General features: G+C 52.1%; 3 protein-coding genes across 3 annotated transcripts; 1 reads left to right on the plus strand and 2 right to left on the minus strand.

Moving 5' to 3' along the window:
- Positions 1 to 379: 379 nt before the first annotated feature.
- On the minus strand, positions 380 to 645 carry PG985_001973 (uncharacterized protein; the record flags this gene model as incomplete). The annotated part of the gene is made up of 2 exons (XM_066821742.1): positions 380 to 554; positions 593 to 645. 2 exons carry the CDS (start codon positions 643 to 645, stop codon positions 380 to 382), a joined length of 228 nt encoding a protein of 75 aa, XP_066689174.1.
- A 1,897-nt stretch (positions 646 to 2,542) lies between these two features.
- PG985_001974 (uncharacterized protein) lies at positions 2,543 to 3,903 on the minus strand (the record flags this gene model as incomplete). Its single annotated transcript, XM_066821743.1, has 3 exons — positions 2,543 to 3,236; positions 3,393 to 3,532; positions 3,892 to 3,903. 3 exons carry the CDS (start codon positions 3,901 to 3,903, stop codon positions 2,543 to 2,545), a joined length of 846 nt encoding a protein of 281 aa, XP_066689175.1.
- A 9,967-nt stretch (positions 3,904 to 13,870) lies between these two features.
- PG985_001975 (ubiquitin carboxyl-terminal hydrolase 16) lies at positions 13,871 to 15,898 on the plus strand (the record flags this gene model as incomplete). The annotated part of the gene is made up of 1 exon (XM_066821744.1): positions 13,871 to 15,898. One exon carries the CDS (start codon positions 13,871 to 13,873, stop codon positions 15,896 to 15,898), a length of 2,028 nt encoding a protein of 675 aa, XP_066689176.1.
- Between the last annotated feature and the right edge of the window lie 2,018 nt (positions 15,899 to 17,916).

Raw genomic sequence — 17,916 nt, forward strand, 5'->3', positions numbered from 1 at the left:
AATGTTCTTGAGAGTTTATAGGCTTCCTCGAGGTGGAGATCAAAATAAAATACCAAAGTAGATAATAACTAGCGAGGGTGTTAGCTTGATGCTCTTTTGGCAAAGGGGCGGGGGACATAACACATACTGGGGTAGTTGGCAGCCGGGCGCATCGTGTACAGAGCGAAACGAAAATCGTCAAAATATGCATAAGCCGTCGTCGATACGCTCCCCCAGGGCCCATGACGACAGGCCGTTGAGGGGACGAAGAATCCTCGAGTGATGAGATGAGACAGGGGAGGGGTTGAAGGGAAACCATTCAACTCGTTTGCGGGATCCTGGACAGAGTCTCAGGTAAGGGCCCTGATTCTGCCCTGTTTGCCTGCGGATGGCTTTTTGACTAGAACTTAGGTTGTTGCATTAGATCCTCGCCGACGTGGAGGTAGGCGACGATGAGGTACTGGTCGACCTCCTCCTCATCATTTCCGTCACTATCTTCCTTGTGGTGTTCATACTTGTGCTTCTTCTCGTTCTTATCGCCCTTGTCGTGGCTTCCGCGGCGGAAGAAGATGCTCCTCAACACCAAAAAGCATCACGAGTCTCCTTGGCGTACCCCATCGGCCGGCGTGGACGCCCCGCATCAACCGTGATCGACGTATACACCATCTCTGCCGTTGTTCCCACGACACGGCGTTGTCAACATCATGAAGAAACCGGCCGCAGAGGTGAAGGCCCACGAGATGCTGAGTGAGGGTTAGGGTTCGGGTCCGGGTTCGGGCTACGTTCAGGTTCGGATTTGCGACCAGGGTTCGGGTTACGGTTCGGGTTACGGTTCGGGTTGCGGTTACGGTTACGGTTCGGGTTCGGGTTCGGGTTTAACCCGAACCGTAACCGTAACCGTAACCCGAACCCTGATCGCAAATCAAGAGCAATCGTCACATCCCTCTGAACCTGTAGCCTATATGGTCCGTGCGCGACCTGCAGTATGTATAATCCGTGCGTTGTCTATAGCGGTTGTGGTCCGTGCGTCACCTGCAGCTTATACACGGTCAGTACCAAGCTAGCCGGCGATATAGTCCATGAACAACTTCTCTTGGCAGGGCTATTCCCGCCGTCTACTGCTGTGTCTAATTACAGGCTCATTTGGGTAACAGGAGGGATTGTTTCTGTTGGATCTTGATCCTCGTCGTGATCGAAAGACCTGATTGACACGGTGTCGTCGTCACGCCTCGGGAACATCACAGCTATCCCAGTACTCCATGCCCTTGCCTCGAGGGTCTGGCATGTCCGAGGACTTGATCGGTGGTTTTTACTGGTCGGATATGTCGGTAGGGGTCTGTTGGCGGTTGCTGCTAGTCGAATGTGTCGGTAGCGTTGGCTTGTTGGCTTGTTCACTCTCTTGTCCTGCTTGTGAAACGATGAGGTCAGTGGACTGCTTTGTTCTCGAGGTGCCGTGGTGAAAGGGGAGTGAATTTCCGCCCCGTACTTCCCTTGCTGTTGACTGGCTCGAATGTTGTAGTCGATACTCGGAACGCTAGTGTCTTTTGCTCTGTTCATGAATTGCTACCCTCAGGGAGTTGTATTCCTGAGGGGCCATGGTGAGGAGGAACTGACTTTCCGTTTCGTACTGCCCTTGCTTTTGACTGCCTTGAACACTATAGTCGATACTCGGAACGCTATCGTCTCTGTTCCTGCTTCTGAAACGCTATCGTTAGTGAGATGTGTTTCCGAGGGGTCATGGTGAGGGGGAAGTGACTCAATTTGCATTTTGTGCTGACCTTGCCATCGATTGGCCTGACCAGACCTGTGGAGCTCAGGTGAAAGTCACGGTAGGGGTAGAAAGCACATCCGTTCTGGGGACCCTGCTACAATGCCTTATGTGCCTCCGGGATTGTGCATCGAGGTGTAGCTTACTTTGTCAATGCATCAGCCCGGCAGTGCATTCATTTGCCGATTCCTTTCACTTCGTGGCAACATCGTGAACAGCTACAGCAAGATGATTTGTTTTGCATCAAGGGACACCATAACGTTGAATTTCTAGCACACATAGCGGGTCAAAGCTCAACCACCTTACCCCTCCGGTGACGACAGCAATTTGCATGTACCTTTAGCAGCGACTAGGACCTGCGCAGCAGCAAAAACCCCCCCCCAGGTTTCAGCGATGTATAATAGCGGAATAGACAGCTCGGAGGCAAGCGAGGCGCCTAATTCATACCTACTGCCGACAAACTTTTAGCCAAAAATTTCCCCGATAGCTAAAGAAGGCCGAAAAAGGCTGACAAACTCGCCGAGAAATCTGGATTTCTTCGGATTTCTTCGGCGAATTTTCGCGATTCGAATTAGTTTAAAGTTACTGTCGCCGTTATAATAGGGAAACTACGGTTAGATGCCAAATGTTGCTTTATTAATGTTCGCCCCGATCGCCTAATTGAGGCGAGGCGAAAATTCTATCTTGCAAGAAACCCCCTACGAAAATTTCAACCGTAACGCCCCTGAGAATCCCCTTTGCAAACGATTCCATCCTTATTCCAGCAGACACAACGAAACGACCAAACCACACACCCTAGTTGGAGGGACGGAACAGAGACACGTCGTCGACTCCCAGGAACATTCGCTCCCAGACGTTGCCGGGGACGGTGTTGCTGGTGAGCCATGAGTTGACGAACATGGAGGCGGTTCCCACACGGCGGACCAGGTCGTCATCCAGCTGGGACTGGAACGTGCCCCAGGCGCGGGCGGGGCAGTGGAGGGCGATCAGGTTGGCGAACGCGCGCTCCGGGAACTTCTTGTTCGTGATGTTCGAGTCCTTGTACGCGATGTAGGTCTCGTTGATATCGAGAATGTAGAGCTTGTCGATATCTCCCCGGGTGAGGAAGTCGGGGATGGTCTTCCAGGTGACCAGACGGTTGAAATAGCGCGTCATGGTCAAGTACAGGCGGTCGGTGATGTAGTCCTGTGCGCCCCGGTAGTCGGCCAGGGCCAGGGCACGCACAAGGACAGGGCCGGCAGAGGTTGCGAAGCAGTACTGGTCCTCTGGCAGCTTCGTGACGCCATACATGGCCAGGAACAGCACCAGGTGGGCCTGGAATTCGAACTCGCTGTTGGTCTCTGACTCCAGCTCGTACAGGACCGTGTAGTGCTTCTCCTTAGCCTCCTTGAGAGGCAGCTGGAAAGCCTTCTCCCAGACCTTGCAGCCGGCCAGGACCTCCTTATGGACGTTAAGTACCTTGCCGCCGACGGCAAAGGTTACGATCTCCCTGCGGACGGAAACCGTTAGCTAAATTTCTCGCTAGAAAGCGCGCAAAAAGCTGCGCCATTCTTATGCCGTTAGACAGTCGGCGACGCCAGGCTTCGCCGTTGCAAATCAAATCTTCCGACCAGTCGGCGACGCCCTCCAACACTCTGTGACTTACTTGCGGGACATGACCATGTTGTCGCCGATCTTGTAGTCCTTGAAGACGTGGGGGTTGACAGCGTAGAATTGAGCGGCATCCAGGGGTCGCTCAGGCGTGGGCTTGACACGCATAGCAGCGTCCGAATCCGAGAAGTACTTCTAGAGTCATGGATAAAATATGTCAGCGACCAAGTCCTAGTGCTGGAATGGAATAGGTTGAAGAGAGCAGTCTCGAGTATGCCTAGATATATGTACTCGGGGTGGATGGTGAAGATATATCGGGAGAAGCTGCCCAGGATATATGGTCCGAGCGCCCAAGCGTACATGATCCGAGCGCGAAGATATAGTCAGCTATATGGTCCGAGCGCGACTATACCGTCTGGCATATGGTCCGGGCGCGACTATATGGTCTGCTATAGGGTCCGTGCGCGAGTATGCTGTCGGGTATATGATCCGTGCGCGGGAAAGTCCCGATATAGTGGGTCCGTGCGTTCGACATATGAGATGTAGGTACTTACAGCGGCAGACATTGTGAATCTGGCAGGGGATGTGCAGATGGCGATTATTGAAGTAGTCCTGGTGTTTGTATCGTCAGCAATTGTCAATGGCCACAAAACCACCGCAACAAAGGGTTCGGGCTGAAAAAGTATCACAGTGTGGAGGAATGGCAGCTGGCTTTCTGGTTGAAGTCGGAGCTGCTGTGAGGCTGACGAAAGGAGAAGACAAGATGCTGTCAGAGGCGTTCTTGAGGCTGACGAAAGGAGAGGACAATATGCGGTTGGAGATTGTCACGGATTGACGAAAGGGGTAGACAAGATATCGGTAGAAATTGTCACGGATTGACGAAAGGGGTAGACAAGATATCGGTAGAAATTGTCACGAATCGACGAAAGGGGCGGACAATATATCGGTGGAGGCTGCGTCGAAGCTGACGAAAGGAGGTGACAGGATTCCGGGGCCGGAAAGAAAAATCACGGGCCAAAGAAATGATGGTTGGTGATGTCAACAAACGAAAAAACAAAGTGCAACGGTGACTTGTGAGCGCCCAAAGCTGACAGAACTCTCCCGAAAGGGGCAAACAGGGCTCCGGGGCAAGAGAGCTTTGCGGAGAGGAGGAAAGAGCAACCCAGATGAACAAAAAGGCAACTTACCGAATAGATATGCTGATCACCTTGCTTGGATTGATCTGGCGGCTTGGGTTGCGTGTGAGCAGGTGGATATTTCGGTGACAGACGGGAAGAGATGGAATTCCAAGTCCGAGGAGCGTTGTGGCGGAGATATATGATGACTCGGCGAAAAGGGGTGGATGAAAGTTGATGGTCAAGACTAACGAAAGTTAACGAGAGTTGATGGAAGTTGATGGCGGTTGATTGAGGGAGAACAATCAAATCTTGGCAACTTGTGGTGGGGAGGATGGATAAAATTGGGGTGCAGAGGAAGGATGGAGGTTGGTGAAAGGAAAACGGCCCAGTTCCGCAAATATATTTGATGGTGAGATTGCGCAGGCGGCGTATGCCAAGTTGGATATTGATTGCAATGGAAAAGCGGAAGGTGTGGAGCCTTGAGCTAGGATAGCGTTGCAAGGAAGGAACCTTCACATTCCGCTCAGGTTGGGAAAAGAAACAGCCAGGCTTACCGACTATATCGTCGAATAGACTTACCGACTATATCGTCGAATAGACTTACCGACTATATCGTCGAATAGACTTACCGACTATATCGTCGAATATACCATATGGAGACTTGCCCATCGTACGTAGGATCGTGAATAATTGGGTATTGCCAGCTGGATATTGCAATGGGAAAGCGGAAGGTGCGGTGCCTTGAGCTGGGAGAGCGTTGTAGGGAAGGAACCTGAGCGGAAAGTGAAGGTGCGGAAAAGAAACAGTCAAACTTACCGACTATATCGTCGAATATACCATACCTATGGATAGTCGACTATCGTACTTAGGATCGTGAACAATTGGGTATGGCCAGCTGGATATTGCAATGGAAAGGCGGAAGGTGCGAAGCCTTGAGCTGGGAGAGCGTTGCAGGGAAGGAATCTGAGCGGAACGTGAAGGTGCGAAAAGGAAACAGTCAAACTTACCGACTATATGCGGTGGGGAGTGGCCTATCGTACGTAAGATCGTGAACAATCGGGTGTGGCGGTTGCCGGAAGTGGAGATGCAGGACCAGGAGGAGGAGAAGTGTGAGCTTCACAAAAAGGGAAGTTGCGTCAGGAATGGAGAGATGGTTGAAAAAGGGATAGGGAAAACAGTTAAAGTTACCGACTATATCGTCGAATAGACCATATAGATAGTAACTATATCGTCGAATATACCATATGGATAATAGACTATCGTACGTAGGATCGTGAACAGCTGGTCGGAGCTTGACCGGAGGTGAGTCCGGAGGTGAACGCGGAAGGGGCACGGAGGGGCACGGATGTAAACGCGGAAGGGGCACGGGAGTGAGCCGAAAGGGGTACAGAGGTAAACGCGGAAGGGGCACGGGGGTAAACCGGAAGGTGCATATTGTACAAGTATCACGAGAGAGGCAATGTATGGTTGCATTGTAAGAAGCACTAGTGTATTACCGACGGGATGTTGCCATACTAATAGATGAGAGGGAACCCGAGCCTCCGACGTGACGTACCAGTACACAGCGTACGTACTTGCACTGCAACAGTACAAGGGGGTGAACCCGGAAGGTGCACAGGGGTAGACCCGGAAGATGGACGGAGCTTGGCCGGAGCTTGGTCGGAGGTGATCCAGGAGGCAAAACCGGAAGGTACACGGAGGCAAACCCGAATGTGCCGGGGACAGGACCCCAGAGGTGGCCGACGGTGACCAGAGGCGGCCGGAGAGGCGGGATATTCACAATGTGTAGGGATGAGTAGTTCACTCTAGTAAAAGGGCAGGTGTGAGTGTTTATTATTTTGCCCCAAATGCATATACAAAAGGGATGGGTGCAGCCGAGTATTTGAAAGGGGTGCTGGAAGTTCATTGTCAGTCAGGCCTCAATCTACAGAGTGGCAGCTGCAGATTTTATTGCACCGAGAAAGGCGAGGGCGACTAATTATACAATGGAAGACAGAGACGAGATGTGGGATCACAGGCTGAAAGAGATTCGCAATTAGAGAGGCGAATCTAGTTTAGTTAAGCGAACGCGAAGATCAATCATAGATCAATCAAGCGACGTCGAAGAATATTTAAGCGGCAGTGAAGTTGAGTCAAGCGACCGTAAAGATCAACCAAGCGGGCGCGAAGAAAGGAAATAATAAAGCTGGCTGGTTTTGCCTACGAACAGCTGGATGTAAGGGGGCAGCGACTGTACGATATTGGTTACCAGAAGGGAGGTCGGAACGTTCGTGATCTGGCTAGATTGGCACTGAGATCTACGAAGCAAGGCACCCGGCATCATTGAGCCCACAGGGTGTCATCTGCGGTAGCAATTTATTGGGAAACAGGGGCGGATGCAGGTGTCGTTGTACCAAGAGCGGTTGTAGCCGAGTAGATGATGGTGGTAACTAGAGACGAATCGACACTTACTGTGGACAGATCAGGAGCTTGAATCACGAGAGAGACAGACATAGATCTAGGTTAATGTGCTGATTCTTGGGCGAGGGCTTCCGTAGTTGTTTTTAGCTGTATCGTCTCAGTAGCTGTCAACAAGAGAAAGGTTTTGGTCAAGGGGGATGGGGAGCAGGTAGCGAGGAGGAACGGGGAGGCTGCCGGCGACGACGAGAGGAAGGGGGGTTGAAGTTGACGGGGAGGACTGGCGGCGACGAGAAGAAGGAGAGCTGGAAGGTGCTGAGACCAATAATGGGAGAGAGGGACATTGGCCCATACTAGCACCATGCACGACAACCAGACATGCGGAGGCACCCTTGGATCATCACGCCGTGGGCGATCTACTCGAGGACTGAGTTCGCCGGGATGATCGAGAGCACCGTCTTCTAGTCCCACCCTGAGAGTTGCAGGATACTGGCGACGATGAGTGGAGGACAACGACTGTTTAGGAGGGAAAGGGAATCGGCGTTGACGGGGGCGGCTGGCCGCAGGACTGTACACCACGACCGAAGCGACCTGGATAGTATGATCGGGAAGAAAAGGGCGGGCACCGCTGGGTACACGGAGTAGGTAGCATCATGTTTGTCATGAGGCACTTGCTAACGACGGCAATCTGACAGGAATGCGTAGCATTGGTCCGGGGACTTGTTTCTTGAAGTAGCTCATGATCTAGTCTTTGCAGCCTGGTTTGGTGCAGAGAGATGGGACGGCGGCGGCGGCGGCGTGATCTAGCCACATAGCTAGGGAGCTTCGTATCCTGCGAAAGGGTCACCGACTAGGTATACAGCAGTGATTACCAGAGGTGAGGCTGAGTCTTTGCGATATGGGATGGTCGGTACTTGGATTCACGGAAGGGCCGTGGATCGGTATCTGGAGAAAGGCACCACAGGGGCAAGAGAAAAGACAGTTAGTGATGTAATTGCCAAGAAGAGCGGGCGAAGTCGACAGGTATTGGGTACGGAAGCGTCAAGCGCCGATAGAAAGTGTAGAGTGATGGACAGAAGGACAGTGATTATCAGGGGCTAGGCTGAATGCTCACGATGTGTTTGGATCGGTACCTTAAGTCTACGAAGGAGGCGGGTGCAAACAGATGTTATTGGATCAAGAGGGCGGACGCGCCGTCTTGAAAGTGTCCGTCGCGATGACGATATCAGCCGCTACTGCTGCGGCAATCGCATCCGACGAGGGGCCGAATACTGCCTCGGGGCGGGTACTCCATCCTCCAGGATCTGCAAGAGGACGAACGGTAGATCGGCCATCGAAATTCGGGAGGACATCGTTTGGCGCATGGCCTCAGGTTGCCGAGCGGCCTTCAAGAGAGCCTAGTCGAGAAGGAGAGTCGGCGACGACAAGGGCGGTGCGAATACGGCGAGCCAGTAATGGGGGAGGGTTGTTGATCATCGATGTGTTGGCAGAGAGCGGAATCAGGGGCGAGCCCGGGGGTACCTGTTCACGATGCGTCAGTCATCTATTGGAAATTAGGTAGATTGGAGACGCGAAACTGACCTTTCGAACCCTACTCAGGAGGCAGTTCGTAAGCGGCGTGTATGATGGCAGGTAATTTGTACAGCAAGTGGCTGAGGAATACCATCTTCAAATGGGCGGATGCAGACTGTTTTCTACGAGAGAGCCCAGTCAAAACAATTGCTATCATGCCTATAATGTTGGGGCGGGGAGCAGGTGTTCAAAAGAGGGGCGAGTGCCGTAATATTACACACAAACACACGATGGAAAGGACGGGCGTACAGACTTTAAAAGCTGCCTGTCAGTTGCTGCTACTTGGGCTTGTAGCACTAGCTTGGGAAGAGGTAGTAAATTGTGCCTTCTTGGAGGCTCCCCAATGGGTGTACGGGGGTGGTAATTACAAGAAAACTACGAGAGAGGGGGCGAGGGGGCCAGTAAGCAGAATGCTAGAAGGCAGGAAACGGTAATGTGGTATTCAGCGGCGTGAATGCAGCCTGACTTTCATTGCAAGAATCGAAAGCAGAGAGTACTTCATAATTTGAATGGCATATGTAGGCATGCGATACGTGTTAAAGATAGCATCTGTGTTGCGAAACAGTATTACAGAGGACACGAATGTGTTTGTTATTCAATAAGCTACACGGTAGACTCGAAATCTGGTCCAGAGAGGGAGGGGCGAAGCAGCCAGTATTGTACAATCATTCGGTCTAGCGTTGGAAGGGGCGAGTGAAGACCGTATTATGGATGGAGTAAGTATGTACAGTTCGATTCTCTGAGGATCATGTGCTTTGTGACAAGTGTTAGGGAAGTGTGGTGTATCTGGCATGCATGTATGCTGGATTCGGGAGATTTCGGTGTAGTAGGTATCTTGTTCCTGTTGATGGGTGAAAGTTCTAGGATGGGTAGGGAAGGGTTCAACGGTAGCATCGTTCGTCTCAAATGGGATGGCTCGAATTGATGTCATTTCGTGCATATTTGGCGCTGTATGGTCTGGTCGTCACTGATCACGTGAGTGAAATCGATTGTAGATAGAGTCGGATCGGGGGTCAGGAAGCTCGAATACACCGTGGGAGTCGGTAGCGGTGGAATTGGCTCAGGAAAACGGTCGGCAGACGATGGTAAAAGTACTGGAAACAAAGGGTGTTGTTAGTCAAATAAGTTGGGCAGAAAAGAGCATTATTTCAGGGTTTTCACATTACCTGGAGCAGACGATGCAGGCTGCGAATATTCAAGGCATGAAGGTGTCTGATACCATGGAAAAGAACAGCCTCAACAACTGTCTCTCATCATGACCTTGGCTGTTACAAGGGGTGGGTGTAGGCATGGGATGTTTTGTGTTGGAGGAAGGAAAAGAACTTGTTTGTCGCGAAAATCGATTGGGGGGCGTGCGTGGTACTCAGAGGATGTTTCTGGGTGTATCATTCAAGTTGTTCTTGATTTCGAACCGAGTTTGGACAGTATCGAACACGTATGGGTGCCTGCGCATCGGATTCGGGTCGAAAGGAGTGAGACTGTTGTTGAACCTGTGTTTCCAGTCAAAGACTCACGCGTTAGTAGTGTCATTTGTAGGGTGGCCATTTGAGAATGGTATGTGAAATAACATCACCTGTATTGAGACAATATGATAGGCCTGCGAGCAAGGTATGGGAGCAGGTTGCTGCTGGAAATGTGGAAAATCCATTGTCGTCTGGCTGGCGTGGCTGTTGGTTCGAAAGGGGCGAGGGCAGGGTTTCTCGGTTGTCTTCGTCGAGGAGCAGGGGGTTACATCGCATGTTTTTTGTTTTCGGTCAATGGCTGAATTGAACGCTTCGTATATGGTTACATTTCAAGGAGGTGAAGGTCTTGCATGTGTGATTTGAGAGCGCGAGCAAATACTGCGCAGGCTTGGTGCCGGAAAGGGCGAGGGAACAACTGTAATTTGCATCTTTTGGTGCTGGGGAGGTAACCTCGTCGGTGTCTGTCTTTGGTTTCTGCTTCGCGCGTAGCGTTGCATTGAATTGGATCTACTGAGATGGCAGAAGTTGGAACAGATAGGTACAGATGAGCATTTGATTGCAAGAGGATGTTTCCAAATTGAAAAGAACGGGGACAAGCTTGTATTCCGGCACCTTCTAAAATCCAGTGCTTTGCTTGTACTGACAATCACTGATGGAGCCGGAAGTTTGCATGTGGGCCATTCGTTGTGGGCTGATTACTCGGCGCGTCTGTTGATTTGCAATATGAGATAAATGCACCGAGCAGATATAAGTTGAAAGGGGTAAAAGGGGCGAAGACCTCACGCAGTGACGGCTTGTTTCAAGCTGGCTTGATACACAAGCCAAAAACCTGCCATGTCAGAAGAGAGGGTGAACTCAAGCCCCCGAATGCTCTGAGTCTGAAGGATATGACTGTGCCTTGAAGTTCATGAGTGGCCGGTCATCTGATACAAGGGCATTCTGCGCTTTCGACGTTGCTCCGAGAGGGATGGACTACAGGAAAGCAAAGACCACTCATCGAATTGTGTATGGGGGGTTGCGGATGAAGTGGTTGGGAAATGCAATAGTCTTTGCATGTGTACTGGAAGATGAACATGGCGCCTTGGGCTGTGTGTGCGAGACTCGATATAATTATGGACTTCTCGTGTGCGATTGTGTATCAGTGTTGTACCTTCTGTTGACAGTCTTAACTATTACCGGGTTAAAAAGAAAGGGGCGAGCGTACCATATGTGATGTTCGTATCATGGAACAGCTGGGCCCATCTGACCTGCTTGGAGGACTGACATATGCATAAGACGGATCTGGGAGAGAGTAGAAACTATGTATAGTACCAAAAGTACTTCATGCTTATGTAGCTTTGATATTGAAGATGGTTTCATGGATATAACTCAACAGTTGACAGAATATGAACGGGAGTCAGCGAACATTCGTCGAAGAATAGCCAACATCGTACTTCTTTCTTCGGTTTTTTTCGATTCATACCAAGGCTCCTCGGCAGAAACAAAAGACTCACAAAGAGCAGGTTACCTCAACACATGTGGCATTGGCATCTGTTTCTGTATTTCGCATTCATTTCTACCTGAGAGAGGAAACCCATAAACTCTTAAAGGGCATAGATATTGCTGGGGGTAAGGCCTTCCTTTTTGGCTGAGTCAACTGGGGATAGATATCGAATCGAAGTTCGGAAAACAAAATATTCACCAGTAGGACCATGTAGTGTTAGCACTTCTGGAAGCAAGAAGCATTTGGGGGTCTCCGGATCCAAGGACCAGGCCTTGCCTCAGGGGCTGGGACTGCAAATTCTACCACGTATCTAGATTGGCAGTAGCCTTCTGGGTGAATAACTAACCGGTTTCTGAGCTGATATGTTCCTTTCTCCAGACCCCCTCTGGTCATGTAGTGGCACTCATTCCGCGTATATACCAGCTTTCGTAAGACGGATAGCCCCTGTCTTCTCAATGTCGGTTGTTTCGAGGGAGGTGGCACATTAGCTTGTCGACGATCTTGAGCTCACGGGCGGCAAAGTAAAATCACCAGCGAAGTTCGGTTGAGATGCTTCAAACACAGAACACACCACTTCATCGGTATATCCGCCGATACGGTGACCATTGAGGACATTACGATCCCCGGTAGTCTAGCACTTGCTAGAGTTATGACATTTGGTGGTTTCAGATGCACATAACAGGACTCGCTCCTAAACAGACACGAAATATATTTGGCAGAAGCTTGCGTATCTAGGTACATGTTGACGTTGATGACTACCTGGTGTACTTGGGGACTCGTTCGATATCTTAGTCATGTTGGTTGCGAGTGTTATCTCGTGAATTGCCTACTTGACCCCTTAATTTTGCAAGAAGTCGGTCAGAGGCCAACACCTCCCTCAACCTACCAGTCTCTGGGTCCTTGTAGCATGGTGCAGGCAATTCGTTGTTCTAACATTCACATTTGAAGTGTAGTTGGCGAAGCAAGGCTTGAGTTCCTCGTACAGCTGCCCCGAGAGGTAAATGGCGGAAAAAGGAATATTTGAGCTAGACGTTCGTCGCCGTACAGCCGGGCTTAGACGCAACAGCCCATGCAGGCTCCACAAACCCCCCGCCGCGGAATCCGGAGCTGCCGGGGATGAGATGGGTTACGATTTGCGGGGACGATCGAGGTGTTGATGGATGGGAGATGCACTTGCATTCTCCACACGAAGCGCGCGCTGGCCCATCTGTCACGAGCTTGCTGGAGGCATAACGTCGAGTGTATGTAAGAGGGCGGCTTGAAGATATATACTTGACGAAGAATCCGGTGCCGAGATGGGAATGATGAGCGGGAGCTAGTGCAGAGCCGATGGTGTTGCTAGGGCTCGCTCCTAAGGTGCATATATTTCCGCAATTCGTGTGGCGAGCGAAGAATTAGTGATTGCGACCACCAGTAGAATACGAAGCACGAGGAACCAGTAACCCCGCCCGAGTCGGAGAATGCCAGCCCCTCAAAATGACATGCGACTCAAGGTTGGTCGATAGCGAGAAAGGTATTGTGCAGTGTCATGGCGTCGATGCAATGCAACCTCGCCAAACGCGACCGAGATCTTTGGGTGCAGGTCTAAGGTGCAGGTGGGTGGATGTTCGGTGGTCGTCCCACGATCTCCTGGTCGCGTTCGGGTTGAACATAAGAATGCGAGAGACCCCTGTCCGACCGAAGAAAAAGAAAAGGAAAAGGAAGGATTTCGTGGGGCTGGCAGATTCCACGTGCACTAGCTGCCACCATTTGGCAAATGACTCTCGTTGAGAGTGTGTCGACTCTGTCGAGCGCTACTGCTTGCTGCTTGCTGTGCGTACAGTATTGCAGGCAGGCAGGTTAGGAACAAACAGCGTGGATGCCAGGGCCAGTCATGTTAGGTGGTAGGCAATCTTATTAGCGTTGGCTCGCTGATTGCGCTTCAGGCAACCCGTCTGTCTGCTAGGCGGCTAGGCTTGCTAGGGGCTGCCCTATTTCAGAGCAGTTCTTCTCCCGCTCTCGGGGTCTCGGTTCACGACTCGCCTGCATGTATGAACATCCTATAATTACTGGTTTTTCTCTTGATTCCATTCGTATACTTGTGCCGTTGTGCCGGAAGATTTCCTACGGGTAATTCGGTTCCATAAACCACATTGGACTGCCTGCTTGCTTCGTTTGCATTGTGAGAAGCGCTAATACTCAATCTCTTGTCTTGTCTCTGCTATCACCGAAGCACCAGTATTTCTGTTTGTAAACAGCAACCCCTGTTTGTCCACTGAACCTCATAACGCCGAGGTCCGTCTCCTCCACCGTCATCTCACCACATTCCTGGCTGGGATCTCTGGGAAAATTTCAACCGTGGGAAAGTGCTGTTGCAATGAGCTCGAAAATTCCGAATTGACGCTTTCTGATGTGCTTTTCCTTCTCGTCAACCGAGTCCAACTACCATTCTTTGCACTGCCGACTACGGGCGATAACTGCAGCAAGCTAGGAGAGCTTGCTCTCACAGCCCCCCGGCATCATGCCGGAAAAGCCACTGACGGTAGCCACCTACGCTGCTGGTGCCTCTCTCGCCGCCATCACGCTGGTCTACGTCTTTGCTCCGACCTACCTGATCGACAACGAGCCCAATACCACAAAGAAGAAGGGCGTTGTCGGCTTGACGAACCCAGCCAACGATTGCTTCATCAACTCCGTGCTCCAGGCCCTGGCTGGCCTAACCGACCTCCGTGTCTACCTCATTCGCGAAACGCACAGGCGGAATATCGACGAGCCCTGGGTATACCGACAGATCGTTAAAGACCCTGCGCAAACCGCGATACCCGATTGGAAGACGGAGGGGCTACAAATCGGCTTGGTCACCAAGGGTCTGAAGGAAATCCTCGATGCGCTCAACGAACGACCGATCTACAAAAAGACCATCTCGGCTACCGGCTTCGTCAAGGTCCTCGAGGTCGCATTCAAGCAGCGCATTAGCAGGCAGCAGCAGGATGCCCAAGAGTTCCTCCAGGTCGTGGCCGAGAGGCTATGCGACGAATACCATGCTGGGAAAACAGCAAGGCGCATTGCGCGGGAGAGCGGAGGACTCGAACGTTCGGTCACCAACAACAGCGCGGCGCCTGTAGATGGCTCGGCTGTAGAAGAGCGACTGGCGGGACTCGCAGTCGGCGGCGATGACGAACCCAGCGAGCCCTCAGACCGGCCGACGGCCTCGACGACCTCCCCCGAGCACACTGACACAGCGACTGACGAGACTGCTGTGGAAGATGACGAAGAGGAGGGTTTCCCCCTGGAGGGCAAGTATGAGAGTCAGATTGAATGCCAGACATGTCATTTCAAGCCGAAACCGACAACAAGCGAATTCTGCTCGCTGACTCTCAGTGTGCCACAAACGAGCTCGACGACGCTCAACGCGTGTCTGGATCTGATGTTCAAGACGGAATACGTGGATGACTTCAAATGTGAAAAGTGCCGCCTGGTCCATGCCAAAGAGGTTTTGGAAGCTGAGTTGGCCAAATCTACATCGGAGAGCTTCAAGACAGAAACGCGTTCGCAAATCGAGAAGTTGCAACACGCGATTGACACAGACCCCGAAACACCACCGGCAGACGTTGTATTACCGGACAAAAAGTACGCCCCGCAGCGCAGGATTGCGAGACACACACGCCTCACCAGCTTCCCCAAGATTATGGCCATTCATCTATCGCGGTCAATCTATGATGCGAGCATGTCCACCAAGAACTCGGCCAAGGTCGCCTTCCCCGAACAGCTGGGGATGGGTGGAATTCTCAACCAGAAGAAGTACAAACTTCTCGGTATAGTCTCTCACAAGGGCAGTCATCACAGTGGCCACTACGAGTCCTTCCGGAGACAGAATGTCGCCACACCCTTCTCGACACCACATGCTTTCCAACCCTCCCACGCTTTCACAAAATCGGCCCAGCCGAGCCCGATGACTACGCCGCAAATAGCAACACCGCAGATTCGTGCTATCCAAAAGGCCGAGGGGGAAAGTCCTACCACATCAACCCCTGACTTGCTATCCCCCACATCAGGGACAAGTTCTTCAAATCCATCCGTTGAAACGTTACCTCGCGAAGCGGGAGAGCCGGCCCCGCGATCATCGCCCAGCTCTGGCAGTCAAAAGTCTGCGAAGCGCACCCTCACCTCTGGCAAGCGCCGTCGCGACTCCGATACCATGAGCATCAAGTCTGTCGCCGCATCGGCCAAATCGACACTCTCCAGGATATCGCAGTCCGCGCGCAACAGCCGGACTGGGAGCCCCGCCGGAAAGCGGGCGACGAACGAGTCGGCTGCCAGCACGACCGTCGCCCCGACGGCGACCCAGCAATCCAGCACCACCTCGAAGTCCGTGATGGGGAAGCGGCGCAAACAGGCCGAGCGCTGGTGGCGCATCAGCGACGAGAAGATCAAGGAGGCCAAGACGAGCGACGTGCTGGGCATGCAGAGAGAAGTCTACCTCTTGTTCTACGAGCTCGAGCGCGAGGGCGGCTGCGGCGGCCCGGCACCGGCACCTACGGAGCCCTAGGATGGTTCTGTTGAGCGACGAATCAAGGGCCGTCTTCGGAACAGTCTGAACGGGAAGTTCAACGACATTAACGTGTTACCCTGTCCGTCACGGATGCGAAAAAGGCTGAGGCGCGTCTCGTGGCATATTCGAAAGGGCTGCTCATATACGTGGGCTAAGATCAAGCGGTGGGCGCGCCGGTTCTGGGATGAGGCGATCTTGGGCTACCCTCCGGACATGGCCGGGCTCTCTTTATTAGATGAGATGGAGGCAGGCTTATTGGCAGCTGAAGGCGGCGCTAGGAGTCGGCAGACAAGCGGAAGTAGTGGTGGCCTTTTTGAGGAGTCGTTGTCCTGAGGCCCCTTTCCGTTCGCGAGGGGAGGCGCATACATAGCGCTGCCCAAGGTCTCACTCAGCGGCGGCTTGTTATTGAACTACATACTTTGAAAGGGTTTCACATCACCATGGCACACACACACACATTTGGCGTTCGCGAGAGATCAGCATTTTCTGTCAGGGGTTAGGAAAACATTACTTCCCACAGCGTGGTTAGGATACTGTGCATATTATTTCTACACCACCTGAGCGGTGCGGCGGCTGGCGTTTTAGACTAGAGCAGCATCACATCCCGTACATACATACACAAACCCGGCTCTGGAACTCGGAGAGGCATTAGACAGAAGCCCAATGTCCATACTATACCAACACACCATTTGCATTTGCATCACCATGCCATATACTCCAATCGTGATATCGGTTCCCGGTTGCCGAATGAACCCCAACACGAAAACCAAATAGCCGTAGTTGATTGCTTTCGGGACACGTCGCGACTTTACCCCACCAGCCGGAGGATTGTCCGAGGTTATGTCGGGACACCGGCTATCCTGATGAGGTTTGTGGTTGGAGACATTACGTTTAGCATCCCGGGATTGAACGGCTCTTCTCTTGGGCTACGAAAGGGAAAAAGAGAGCACACACTTTTCACAGTGACGGAAGCAGCGCGAGGCGTGTAGAAGGAGGCAAAGGAGCGCCAGCAAATCGGGTTGCCGTGGCAAGCTATAGCTGGCCCATCGGTGACGCTATCGCCAATGTCCGACTGGAGCAAAACTGCAACTAGTCTGGGTACCCAGCCCACAGTGATTACATACATCTGTACATCGAAAAGCGAAAAGGGCAGCTATCTGCACGGTGAACTGTGTTGCATGCAAGTGCCTGTGGCTGATAAGGCTGCTAGCTGAAGATGGGACGCTGGGAGGCTGGATCTGGATCGACGATGGGCTCAATTGCTTGTAATAGCCAGTTGATCATGTCATGGTGGTACGGTGGGCAGGCACCTCGCGCGTGTTTCCGTGGGCTCAGGTCTGTCAGGGCATTGCCGAGAAACAGCATGTTCGGCCCAGCGACCAGCAGAAATCTCGGCGGGGGGTCCACGGCATGGAGCGTCTAGAATTCCCTGTCAGCATTAGCTAAACGAGAGAAGGGAGTGGGAGAAGCGCAGGTCGGGCAGGGGTAGTGCCGGGATGGCTTGTGTCTACTTCCTCCAGCGTTCCAAACCCGAAAAGCTCCCTAAGTAAAAAAAAGAAGGGCCGCTATGACGACTGACCGACCCCACGCCTCGCCCGATGGCATTTCCTCTTTTACCCCTCCAAGCCGCTCAAAAACAACCCAGAACCGTACGAGAGCTGTGAGAATAGGTCCTTTTACCTGGCCAGAATAATACCGACTGGCCTTCAACTCGGTAATATTTCGAAATTTTTTCTCGGATATGAGGCATCTATGGGCGTCTGAAAGCTTCTCCGTGTAACCATAGAGTAGAAGTAATTGCCTCACCGGTTCGCCGTAATCGGCTGACTCGAGTCGTCCCCTTGAACGTGTTGATGTAAGTCGCGCATTTCTCAACGTAGGTAGGTTGGTAGGTACTTGCTTCGTTGGTGTTAGGCATGGTCGTTTTGGCATTGGATTTTTTTGCATTGACGTACTACGTACCCCGCCATCCTGTCACTCAAGACAAAAAGGAGCCGGGCAACACAAGTCCGGGC

The sequence above is a fragment of the Apiospora marii genome, assembly GCF_038362585.1.
Source record: "Apiospora marii strain CBS 49790 chromosome Unknown utg000002l_segment0_segment0, whole genome shotgun sequence".
Taxonomy (NCBI): domain Eukaryota; kingdom Fungi; phylum Ascomycota; class Sordariomycetes; order Amphisphaeriales; family Apiosporaceae; genus Apiospora; species Apiospora marii.